The sequence below is a fragment of the Mus musculus genome, chromosome 5 (assembly GCF_000001635.26).
Source record: "Mus musculus strain C57BL/6J chromosome 5, GRCm38.p6 C57BL/6J".
Lineage (NCBI taxonomy): Eukaryota > Metazoa > Chordata > Mammalia > Rodentia > Muridae > Mus > Mus musculus.
Genome location: NC_000071.6, coordinates 81,737,934 through 81,751,921, shown reverse-complemented (window position 1 = coordinate 81,751,921; position 13,988 = coordinate 81,737,934). Strand labels below are relative to the sequence as shown.

Genomic DNA, 13,988 nt, shown 5'->3' with positions numbered 1-13,988 from the left:
AAGAGAACAAAATGAAGTACATCAATAAAACAAATGATTTAAAATATAATATAAACACTTTTATTCCTGTAGTTTTATGTGATTGCAATAAAATTGAAGATTTAGAATCAAAACACCAAAACTAAATCTTCAATCTGCAATTAAGAAGAATCTAATAAAATTGAATCAATAAATGTCAAATCCATGCCTTAAAATTTTGACCACAGTATTTCTATACTTGAGGGGCTGGAGAGATGCTTCAGGAACTAAAGCTCTTTCAGAGGACCTGGGTTCAATTCCTAGCACCCACCTGGCTGCTCAAACCTGTCTGTCACTCCAGTTCCCAGGGATCTGTTCTCACATAGACATATGAGAAGACAAATCACCAGCACACAGGAATTAAAAATAAGCATAAAAATTGCTCTACAGTTTAATGTTATTTCAAATTTTATAACTCTATGTCAACTAATCAAAAAATAATATATATTAAGAGCCTATGAGCACAAGAAAATAGAATAAATATTGAAAAGTTAAGTGATGCGTGGGTATGTCTTACTTATTAGCAGTTAATATTTTCATCTGAGAAATACATAAGCAAGTCAATTGGTAGGAGATAAGAAAATAGAGTATGAAATTTGGAGCTCTTTTGATACAAATGAAGAAACTCATTTCTTCCTTAATGTTATTCCTTATTATTGTTGGCATGTGAAAAAACCGAAAGGAAAGAATTCTAAATCAGCCTGCTTCAGTCTGAATGCCTTCTAAGTATGTTTTCAGCTACAACAGGTAAGAGCCCTTTATCTCTGGAAATACACCTTTCTTCATGGGGTTGCCATGTGAGTTGAATGTAAGAGCCTGGCACATTTCTGTATGTGAATATCTAAGCACTCAACAAAACACAAAATTAAATATGAAAGTCCAATATAATATTTGCCATTACACAAACGTTCTTACGTTGTGACCCTCTAAAAGGAGGCTAGAGAGAAGTTGAACGCACACACATTTCCCTTCTAGAAATTCAATGGAAATCCAAGGAGGGTACAATAATCACTGCACCACCTACTTCTGAGGGGTGGTTTTTTTTTAAGTATTTAAATATAAAGAAGAAAACATAATATAAAATAACTTTTTACTTTACATGCTAAGTTTAGACTTAGTAAACGTTTCTTATTATAAATTGAAAAATAGATGTATCCAACTAATGAATGTTCAAAGAGAATCTCAGAATTCACTGGCAATTTGTTCATAAAGTATATTGTGGCTCAGTGTTCACAAGTCTACTTGTGAAGGGATGCTTTTTGTGAGACCAAAAGGGAGACAGCATAGAGGTCCCATGCAGGAGTGTGGTGGTGGTATTCTGAAGTTTAGAATTGACTTCCAAAGAGAATACCGATAAAATGTGAATTATAAAACTCTAGGACTAACATAATATACTATAGAATATAAAAGGAAAATGAGAAGATGGATTTTATTCGTGGTTTAAGAGAATTCTACTCATCCTCGAGCTTTAAGCAGTGGTGGCACACACCTTTAACCCCAGCACTCAGGAGGCAGAGGCAGGTGGATCTCTTTGGGTTCAAGTCCAGCCTCCTGGTCTACAGAGAAAGTTTAAGTTTCTCTTGAAGTTTTTAAGAACATATATAATAGAAGAAAATATTGACACTTTAATATAACTGTGTGTTTATGTATTAATATAATTATATATATACACACACACACACATATATACACAATGAAGAAATATATAAGAAGACAATATCAGGTCAAGGCATCTCTTAGTAGTAAAAAAAAAAAAAAAGGAAATCTAGCAAGAAGTGTAACATATCATTAAAAAGTAAGGAGTCCAGTAGGAAAAAAAAGATCTTAATATTTAACTATATAGGCATCTGGTGAACACTAGGGAGACTTTGTGGGTTTGCAGCAAATAATAATAAAATGAGCAATCTTTTATAGCCCTTTCTACAGCTAATCAAGCAATACATAGTGGATTCAATGAAGTAAAAGCCAACCAAAGCACAACACTTAAACATAAAGCGACTAAGTATTGAATAATGCAGTGTCAATCACTTCTACAAAGAAAATGTACCTGTTTTTTTAATTATATTTTAGTATAGATGATAAATTAATGCCTAATGATTGCACAATTTTAGCTGATACGTGATTTCTCTTTTCGTTCCCAGCTTATTTGCTTAATGTCATAATGAAATGGCTTCACGTTAAGTAGAGATCAGTCTCAGTTTCTTTTACAGAGAAGAAACAGTGTGCCAGAATTTCCAAATAGCTGGTTTAAAACACCAGCTTCCATAGGCAGATGTGAAGAATGTTCTAGAATGCCCAATTTAACAGCATGTGAACAAAAAAGTGCCAGAGACTTTGATGACAGAAAGAAAGAAAGTGAGAGAGAGAGAACGAACCACATAACTGTGAGGTGGAAAAACTCAACACCCATTGGGAGTAAGCCAAGAGAAAATTAGATTAGGAAATGTCCAAGTGTGGACTGGGCAGATCAAGAAGGCTGCCACTCGGCTATAGTGTCTGCACAGTTAAATACAAACAGAGTGGTTTTTATACAAATATCCTTTCCCTTTAGGTCACATATATATTGAGCACTTTTCAAGTATGCATAGGACAAATATGATTTGAAACTAACACTGCTATTGTAAACCACAATGGAAAAAAAAAACAGGAAAATAAGAAAACTCAAAGTGTTTAGATTTGCCTATTAGTTCTGCTTAGGGGAAAGTATTTACTTCAAATATAGAGGACCTAATATGTAAGTTTGTGAAGCCATTTGAGGTTATTAATTTGCCAATCCAAGGAATATTAAATCAATACTGAAACCAAGTCAAGCATCTGTAATACTAAATATAAACACAAAAAGGTTACTGGATTCATGCACTGTGGATCCCAAAGTGAAATTTTAGTCTCACCATTCTAAGGGTTTATACAACATTTCCAACTGCAATATCTTGTAAGTTACTTGGGGAAAAATATTTGTCCTACCATAAAATGTATTATCTCTGGTTATCTACATGTCCACTTTAACAGCCCATTTATTTAGTATCTGAGTTAAAAGCCCTAAAGTTACATTCCTTTCTTATTAATTTTCTATGAAATGACCTGAGGATTATGTAAACTTGAAAGCTCCTCTAAGGGTTAGGATTAGATCAGTGTATGTTCTACATGTAGAAGTACTGGATCCAATCCTTAGAGTACACAGGTGTGTATTGAATAAATTATTCGACAATGAAGATTTTAAGTCGAATCTATTTCATACATTGAGGCATGTAAAGTATTTGATTGGACTAATCTGAAGAACAAATGGTGTTTAATTGAAATTATTCTCTGATATTTTTCATTTTCTTAAAGCCTTACACTTCACTCTATTGGGATGAAAAATCACAGTTCTATGAGTAACTAATTTAGATTCAGATTTTGAAGCTTTCTAGTCCAGTGGCACGCTTCCTATGAAATAGAAAAGCAGTCTGAGTCCAAGGTCTATGTAAAGAACAAAAGAGATGCTAATTTTTACGCTTTCATTATTAAGGAGAAATTTCCCTCTTGGGAAGTTACTCAGGATTTTTTGTACATCCTTAGATAGCCATTGCTGCTCCCATATCTGATATAATCCTAATTATTTGGAGGGGAGAATGAGAAAAATAACTTAATCTCAAGGTATAGTGCATAATTGTGAGCTTACTACTATCATCCTTCAAACTGGCTTTCTCAAATGTCAGCTCCCGGCGTATGGAGTGTACTGAATGCATTTATCCATAAAACATGGAACTCAAGATGATATGGGAATTTTAATGCATTTTAAACAAAATGCCTCCCCAAAGAGACCATCCTTTAATACTTCAGAGCACTCAAAATTATAGCCTAAAAACTGAGGATGTGAAGAGATTGGCAATACCACTGACCGAGTGCAAGGCTTTGTGAATCGGAGACTGATTCTCAGTTTTTAAATGCTGGAATCAAGGCAATCAGTGAAGGGCTAAGTAATGCTTAAGTAATGTCGCAAATATCTTGAACTGAATCTAGTTGTCAAACAATCCATAGACTCCGGTGCTGTTTGGACTGTATGACTTCACTTCAGTTACTTCTCATAAAAGCAAGGCCTGTTATATACATCAAGAAAATAGAGGACAACTGGGGGAAAAAAGGCAAAGCGTGTACATGAACAGAATTACCTTAATGAGCCTTTTCCAAACAATAAATAATATGAAAACGATTATGGATTCCAATTCTAAGCATGCATGCATTAATCATATATATTAGAAAATGTTTATTTTAAAAGGCTTGGAACATATGTGGTGGTTTGGCTAACAATGCCTCTCATAGACTCATATATTTGAATACTTGATCCTTAGTTGGTGGAACTCTTTGGGAAGGATTAAGAGGTATGGAAGAAGTGTGTCACATGGAGTGAGCTTTGATGATTTAAAATACTTTGGGTATTGCTCTTTGTCCTCCCTCTCCTCCTCCTCCTCCTCCTCCTCCTCCTCCTCCTCCTCCTCCTCCTCCTCCTCCTCCTCCTCCTCCTCCTCCTCCTTCTTCCCATTTTTCTTCTCTTTCTTCTCTTCCTTCTCTCTCTCTGTCTGTTTCTGTCTGTCTGTCTCTGTCTGTCTCTCTCTGTCTGTCTCTCTCTCTCCCTCTTTCTTTTCCTTTCCTTTCCTTTCCTTTCCTTTCCTTTCCTTTCCTTTCCTTTCCTTTCCTTTCCTTTCCTTTCCAGGTGGGCCTTCGTGAGTTTGAGGCCAGCCTGGTCTGCACAAAGACATTGAGGCTAGCCAGAGCTACACAGTGAGACTATGTCTCAAACAGAGAGAGACAAACAGAGAGCGAAAGAGAAATAGAGAGAGACAGAGACAAACACACACACACACACACACACACACACACAGAGAGAGAGAGAGAGAGAGAGAGAGAGAGAGAGAGAGTATATCCTAAAATATTTTACTTACTCAGAAAATTTGAAGTTTATGAACAGTTTTACTAACTGTGACTCTATAATGGATTTATGCTCTCATAAAATTCAGACTCTTTTCATATTGTTGTGACAGTAGTATAAAAATGAGATAATTTTGAAATGTAGGTTCTATATTTATATACAAGCCAAATATACATATATATATTAGTATGAAGGAAAATACAAGCACTAAAACCTTCCTGTGAAATTGTTTTACTTTTCAAGCTTAGGTCAATTTCTCTTCCTTTTAATTGAATCCAATCACTCTTGACTCCATGAATTGCTACTTGGCTACTGATCAAGCTGAATATAATTATGACTTAATTTTTCTATGAACATTTATAAACATATTACTCAAATAAAGTTTACCATTTTAGGAACTACGGTTATTTCAGGTATTGTCAGCCATTTTCTGTTTGCCCTGAAGCTTTCAGATGCTTCCCTGGGCTTCTTTACACATGACAGGTGTGAAAGCTCGCCAAGGACGCATTATTTTTACCCTTTAGAATAACAGAACTTGCTATTTATTAATCAAATGAGCATTTCACCCGTGGAATCTTTTTTTTTCCAAAAAAGGCTAAGTTTGTCTTTTAAAAAGAGGATCATATGATGCATAATTTTAATGACACCATATGGTGAATAAAGCCACACAGATTCTAATGAGATTTTGATAGAAACTAAGCACAGCTTCAGTGTGGAAAAATTCAAACACTCAGAGGAAGCAGCATATTTCCACCCAGAGGAGATTACATTAAGTAATCAAAACATGACAGGCATGGCACTGTAAGGCTGCAGTTGGAGCATCTCAGGAGACAGAGCCACAGGATCACATGACTCCATCAGTCTGCATCTAACCCAGGTGAGACCTCACCTCCATGGGTGTTTTGTTGTTTTTGGTTTTGCTTTTTTTAAAAAAGACATAATATTCTACAATTGTGCCAACTATATGATGTGGTGTTTTGCACATATGATTACCATTCATTATGCAAAAGTCTATAAAATAGATCTATTTATTTCACAATCGGAGAAAAAAATGATTGCAAATCGTTGGAAAACTTGACAAGGACATAGATTCAACCATCCCAGGACTGAAGACATGCATGTATACTAGCTGGGTAGTTACTACAGTTTATCAATACCCACACTGACAACTAGAAATGGAAAACTAAATGGATGCCCTAACACTCAGGTGGATGACTTAAATAAATTGGGAATGGGTAAAGACAGAGGCTTGTGTACAGAAACTTGTCCATAGACAAAAGGAGAGCAATAGATATAGGAAAGGCAAAGGCTCATTTCCTTATTTCCTCCAAATAAACACAAATCTTTTATTATTTCCTTTTATTCTTCAAAATAACATGTGATATTACTTAATAAAAATATTTTAGAATTTTTATTTTTATAATAGTAAATAGATGATTAAAGAAACTGTTCATTTTTATTTTGAAGGAAGTCATTGATTGTTCTTAACACTCCTCACAAATTAAACTTTGTTATTCATCAGCCATACCATAAGTTACTTTGGGCTAACAAAAATTCAAGTATAGCCTATATATATATATATTAAATTGCTTTTAATTGTATTAAACATCTGCTATGATTATAGTGGGCTCCAAATACAGTAAGAAATAAAACAGAAAATTCAAATGGTTGAAATTACTTCTTTCTTATAACAGACTATTTTGATGAAGAGGCAAATGAGAAATAATAAGCAAGTAGATGTGTACTACTTAATTACTTTCCAAGTAAGCTTGAGAATGAGCATCCTACATTTTCTCTGCTATTAGGTGAGCTACATTATTCCATGCTACTGTTTGTTTTTTCATCGTATATCATTAATACTGTAATAAACGAGACAAATAAGTGTTTGCTAATCTTAAAGAAACTTACTATGAGGACCCTGGGGTTACTTTGAAATTGAAGAATAATACAATGTGTTTTTGAAAAGGGAAAATAATATTTAAATTATCTGTGGTAGTAGGAGTCAGACAAGCATGGAACAAGGAGAAGAAAGTAAGCAGAGGTAAAACTTGAGGGGATAAAGCACATGCCTGAGGTGAGCTGAGGGGCTCAGGATAAAGAAGGAACAGTAGGCATGAGGTAGAATAAGGAGGAAACACATACTCAACAACATGCATGTGTGTGTGTGTGTGTGTGTGTAAAGTGCACACGTGAAAAATCATCTCTATTACAAATAAAACTATATTAATTTAGTGATTTTGGTTATAATTTCTAGAAGAAGTAATAAGAAGGGTAGTGATTAGCTAAAAAGCCAACATGAAAGATAGAATAGGAAGCAAAATAGCGTTGTTAAGCAAAGGAAGGACGAAAGGAGGAACACTGTATAGTGCACAAACTACAACAAAATGAAACTAATATAATGAACCCATGACATCAATATAGTTACATTAAATGTAAATGGAATAAATATTCTAACTAAAGCATTTAGATTTATGATACCAAATTTTTTAAAAGGTATGTGCATAAAATATGAGAGCCAAGCCTCAGTGAGAAAACAAGTGCATTAGAAAGGGTTTTAACGCAAAGCTATCATGCTTAAATCTCTTGGATGTAATAATTGGGAAATTGCTTCTGGGATTTCAGTCCTTCATAGAGGAATAGGTTTGAAATTATCTGTATGGTGTGGTTGTTATAAGACATGATTAAAAATGTAAAACTCAACATAAGGGGCAATTGAAAATGATCAATAATGCTTTATTATTAAGAATTTCATTATTGTATTTTGAAGCTTTGATTTGTATGCTTGAAATTCTTTTTCTTGACCGACTGTTTCGTTGTCACAAAACAAACTTTGCAGTTTTCAATAATCCTTTAGATTTAAAGTAGCCATGCAAGATGTCTTATGTTTAGTGTTAAAGAAAGAAAATGTTTTCTACACTTGTATTTTAAATGAATTTTCCTCCAGAATTTGAAAAATGAAGAAGAAGCTTTCCTTGAGAAGGACTTCTTTTTCTCCCATGTACTCTCTTCATCTGTGAAAGATCGTCTTTCTTTGTAGAAGTGTGAATGGAAATAACTCAATGTATTAGCCTATTTTGTTTCCATCAACACATGATATTATGTCAAATGTTACTTCCTTCATTCTGTCACAGTGGACGAAATATAGCCTTCCTTGCTTCTATTAGCACAGCAAAGGAAAGTTCCTTTTGAACTGTAAGGCGCTGAAGGCTCTATCATTGCTCTGATGTGATGCCTGGGATTTCCTCAATTACGAACTCATAATGATTCCCTATTGCCTTTCTTGCATTCCTATATATAAATTAATTTATTTATCTAAACTCCAGATTTTTCCCCTCTTGGTCCACCCTCCAACTGTTCCACACCCAATACCTCCTCCTGCACCCCCCCCGTTTCCACAAGGATGTCCCCAAACCTCTAAACCCCCGGGGGCCTCCAGTCTCTTGAGGGTTAGGTACATCATCTCTGATTGAGCACAGACCAGGCCATCAATCCTCTACTGTATGTGTATAGGGGGCCTCATATCAGCTGGTGTATGCTGCCTGGTTGGTAGTCCACCTTTCTTGCATTCTTAAACAAATGTAGAGCCATAGTTATATTTTCAAGTCACCCACCACAGCATTTTAACAGTTAGTCTTCTCTTACTGAGGTTTGAGAGGGTATCGTCAACAGCTTTACGTTCCTACATGCATATGATGGTCATTCCTTCACACATCTGATGGTCACAAATGAGTCACCATTCATTATACAATTTCACGAAGAGTATCATGATTCAGCAAAGTTAGATACATTCCAATGACTCTAACCCTGGGGCAGTTTAGGCTGAAAGCAACTCAAGGTATTCTGACATATGACTTCATTTTGCTTTCTACTATTAAACTTAATGAGAACTATGCCATTAAATATAATTATTGGCTGCGATAAACAACACTTGCTATCAAAACTACTTAGAAAAAATATTATATTTTACAATATATGACAGTCAGTACTAGAAACAAGTAATAAAGCTAAAGAAATATTACAATGCACTAAAAGGTTCTAAAACCACTTTAAAATTAAAGACTGCATTGATTTTTAACCTTTTAGATGTTGAAATGGAGACCAAGTTTTATTATTTTTTTTGCCAGTGGGACATTAAAAATTATATAGATAATGTTTACAATATAAAATAAAAAGTATGAAGCCATAACTTATAGTGACATGCATAAAGTATGCGATGATTTCCAAAATATTAACTTTTAAATGTTAATAGTCATTGTCAATAATATCTCAGTATACTGTGATATTCTCAGACACGAGTCATGACGACTGTGTCTAGCACCAGATTTAGAAAGGTGGACCATGAGAGACATGACAGGTCTCTAACACAGCTCAAGAAGGATGGCTGGAGCACATGGAAGCTACATGTGCCCCCTTGAACGTCTTGAATGTACAGTCCTTTAAATAGAATCCTTTATACAAGTTGACACACAACACAGGCAAGCCAGATGAAAATGCAATTTAGCATAGGTGTTGACAAGGGAGTGAGAAAGACTAATGTGCAGCTCAATGTTAATATCTTTTTCAAATATCAAGACAATTAAGTAAATTAAAATATAATTTGCACATGACAAGGAATTCAGAGACTTTTCAGAAAATGAAATTTAGTATTTTTTCTATATCTTTATTGTAGGTTAGCATGATATATGAATATTGTATGGTTCTGCATACTTATAATTGTCTGAAAATAAAAAATATAAAATGTTTATAATAAATATATTTTTAGAGTGGAAGGATAATTGGGTGGAAAATGTTCTGTAGAGATTTATCTCCTAGGAAAAAGTGTGTTTCAAAGGAAGAAACATATTTTATTTAAACAACAACAACAAAAACAAAAACAGAGGCTCAGAATCACGGAGAGGAATATCCAAATCCAATATGATCTGAAATCTAATTATAATGATCAAAAGCTTCAGATCTTTGATCTTTAGACTTTAGACAATTTCAGGTTCCAATTTTCAGTTTAGGAATTCTCACTGAACAATATACAAACTCTGTATAAACATTCTCTATCTGAAATACTTAAAACTCTAAACTACTTTTAGACCTGGGCATTCTGGAAAAGACATATTCAACCCTTGCTTGTGAATAGTAGGGAAAGCTCACCTCCCTTCTCAGAAGGACTATAGGACAGCTATGAGCAACAGCAAAATGAATACTCAAAATCAGTATTTCAGAGTTGTTTTACAAAAGTGTAACTGTAAGTACTATCCTTTCTTATCCATTAACAGATGCAAATTGCAAGTACCATTACTGCAGAAGCCATTACAGCAGGTACCATCATTTCAGGTACCATCACTATAGCAACCATCACTGCAGGCACCATCACTGCAGGTAACATCCTTGTAGGTACCATCATTGTATATAACATTGCTGTAGGTACCATATTTGCATGTACCATCACAGCAGGAGCTATAGCTGCAGGAACTATCACTACAGGTTCCTTTGCAGGCACTATAGCTCTGAAGAAGAGAGTTCAGTGTGAGAGATTTCATATAGTCACTTCACTACAAAGCAGTGTCTGTTTTCATTTATGGATGCTGCACTTCTTTAACAGACATAGTGAATGAAGGTCTTAAAAGCACATTTATAAATTACAGATTATAGGGAAAAGTGGGTTTGGAGAGATGGTTTCATTACACTGATTATATACCGGTCAATTTACCTCAACCATCAATAAACTACCTTCCTCAACAAAACCAATACATTGAACTTTGACATCATTTTATCATGTAATTTTTGACAATATGAACTATCAACTATAAACAATTTCAAGGTACAATCTTTAAAAACAAAGCTAAGAATCACTTACTTGATATTGTCAAGACAGCCTGATTCAGGTTTCAGTATGGCAGTATGGTGAAACATTTTGTATAAAGCAATCCCAAGGAAGATGACATTCAGCTGAAATACAAAGGTAGTGCTTTGTAGATAACCATAGTAGGAAAAAAAGCAAGGTCATTCCCTGTAACACATGACCTGTTCTGGGAAATTAGTTCTCAGTTGACTCTTAGAAAAATTGGATCACTGGTGACCATCTAATGCTTTAGCAAAGGCAAGAAGCCAGCTTTGGGAATTGTGATATCACACAGTTACAAAATGCGACTGTGCCAAATCCACACTAAATACAAAATGACTGGTCATTTGGAAGGATGCTGTTGAAATTTTCGAGTAACTCAAAGCCCACTACATGTTTAAGAAAATCGAATCCCCAAATACCGGAATTACTCTAAAACAGCTGCTACATTTACATTCCATGAACATGTCTCTAGATTGATTAATCATACTCTCCATTTCAGTTCTTAGAGATGCACTTTTTCAGATGCTAAATTATTAACACGTAAAAACATTTTATTTTATTTATTTTGGGGAACTGTTTCAGGATGTAGCCCCAGCTGACCTATAACTCACTATGTAGAGCAGGCTAGCCTTGCATTTCTGGATATTCTTCTACCTCTGATGACCTCGTTCTGGGGTTACAGAGACACACTGCCACACAAGGCTACAAATACAAATCCTAACCTCAGTATATTTTGAAAACATAAGTAAAATGAATTAGAAAATGCTGGTTGAATTCTGATGCTACAATAAACTAAGTTGTAAGCAGGTGGTCTCTTGTGGTATTGTTATGCCACAAAGCAGAAAAGATGTCTATAATTTAAGAGAACATAGTCTACGAGGCATTACCTATATGCCTTACATGAACATTATAAAGCAGTGGTTTTCAACCTTTCTGATGCTGCAACCCTATAATAGAGTTTCTCATATTGTGCAAACCTCAACCCTAAATACATTTTCGTTACTACTTCATGACTGTAATCTTGTTGCTGTTATGAATGGTAATGTAAATAATTTTGGAGACAAAGGTTTGCCAAGGGGGTGGTGACCCACATGTTGAGAACCACTGCTATAAAGCAAGCCATATGCTGAACAGCACTTGAACCAGGTGGTTAACTTCTACAGTCTACAACTAGGAACTAACACAGACCAGGAAAATCCAATAAAGTGCTCCACTGACATTCCCCCTAGAAGGCAGCTTCACAGTTCTGTATCAATGATCTTTCAGTCTCAAAAGTAAAAATCAAAAGGTGAAGAAAGCTAAACAAAACAACCAACACTGAGTGGCTAAAAAAGCTTAATGTGAACTGAATGCAATTAGTGGGAGAGCCTGGTCTGTATTGACTTAAGCCAGTCTGGCGTCATTATTCTGACTTTTCTTCCCCCCCCCCCTTTTCTTCCTGTAATGATATTTGGTTATAAAATGACTCCTAGTCTCTCATACATGATGGCCAGTGAGACTGATTTTAGACACCAGGCTTTTCCCATGATATGTGTGTGTATGTACACCTGCATGTACATGTTTATATATGTACACACACAGTACTGTATATGCCATATTGTTACTTTAAAATCTGAAACATAAGTCTTGAGAGCTTAGATTAATGAATAAATAAATAAATGAATAAATAAATGCTGTAAGTAATAGCTAGGTGTTCACCTATATGTCTAATTCCCAATTACTTCCAATTCTTAAAAAAAAACGGAAGGAAAATATGCTGTTGTCAACGTTAAAAGTCATCACTGTTCAGTTGTCTCGACAGCTGTGTGGTCTACATTGGACTGGATTCTTGCATAGCCATTTACTTTTGCAAATGCTTACTTTCCTTTTCTAACAGTTTTGATGAACTACTTTACACTATAAACGTAGATGGTAATGAGTGTCTAATTGCTTGAGTTATGTAGGGTCATATAAGTACATGCTTTCCCCCAAATTAACCTATGTAAATTTAAGATGGCTAGCACAAGGATAGTGGAAGTTCTTATTTCTTGACCTGGGAAGTGCATAGTTAATTAGGAGTTCTCACCATAATTATCAAGGTCGCCGGTCCTATAAAACTCCAAATGAAGTAGGTGTCAAGGCGAAGCCAACATCTGCAGTGAAACACAAGAGAGAGAAGCCATTCAATGACTGAGTCCAGGACATATATCAAGAGTGAGCAGGTGACAGAGAAGAATGTGAATGGCCCAGTATTCCACTGGGAGACAGGAAATATTACATTGCTTGTTCATTTAAATGCTGAATTATGTGCCCGATTTCTGACAGCACTGTTGATGGAGTAAGATAATTACCCCTAGAGAAAGCAGGGGAAAATGGCATCAGGCCTATTTGCTAAGGCCTTTTGTGGCTGTCATTGGAACCTTAGAGAGAAAAAAAACGAAAAAGCCATACACATAGCCATTAAAGCCAGTAGCTTTAAGCTATCCTTTTCTCTCCAATTACACTGCTACATAACCTGTCTATCAGCTGTCAGGAAAAGTGACATTTTCCTGTCAGGAAGATCTGAGGAAATTCAGTACAAGGAAGAAATAAATTTGGTATCAGAAGATTGAAGTTTAATTAGGTTGGGCAGCCAACCTTGGAGGGTTCTGAAGCCTTAAAAAGAGCATGTTATTGCTCATGCTACTGGAGTTGCAAGTGGTCCTTAGCATCTGAAGAAGTTGATTCATGACCTAAAAAGTAAATTATTAATCACTTAATTTCAGGCACATTTAGTACTCCCCCAGTTCTTAAAGCCTCTGGGAAATTACATTTCCATTCTTCACGGTGACAGGAAGACAAAGTGAAAGTGACTTGTTAGGAGAAAGATTAATGCAAATAGTGAACAAATTATTTGATGTTAAGAATAATATCTTGAATAATTTGCCACTTTGCAATATCAGAGTCATAATTAAAACCAGAGCATTTCCACTGGTAAATACTCAATTGCTTTTTCTTATGTGCTCTACACTTGTATTCAAAGCATTTGAATAAGCTGCTAATTATAATGTTAAGAAAAGAGTTACAGAGCACCTGAAAGTTATCATTGAAGGATTTCAGACATCATTTCAATATTGAACCGATAAAAAAATATTGTCTTTCATCTGATAAAACAGTATGAAAGTTGAAAAATAGAGTAGGTCTATTTTTGCTAATGGGATGCATTTATAGACTGAGGGCTGAGGTTAGATCTCAATGACCTATGAG

General features: G+C 35.1%; 1 protein-coding gene across 39 annotated transcripts in view; it reads right to left on the bottom strand.

The window, feature by feature from the left end:
* Nucleotides 1–13,988, bottom strand: part of Adgrl3 (adhesion G protein-coupled receptor L3) — an 808,741-nt gene that overhangs the window by 75,904 nt on the left and 718,849 nt on the right. For all 39 annotated transcript variants that reach the window (XM_011249474.3, XM_017320921.2, XM_030254561.1 and 36 more), the window contains 2 exons: nucleotides 12,829–12,895; nucleotides 10,776–10,867 (listed from right to left, as the gene is read on the bottom strand). In XM_011249474.3, the coding sequence (XP_011247776.1) occupies nucleotides 10,776–10,867; nucleotides 12,829–12,895 (159 nt within the window). The remainder of the gene's footprint in view (nucleotides 1–10,775; nucleotides 10,868–12,828; nucleotides 12,896–13,988) is intronic.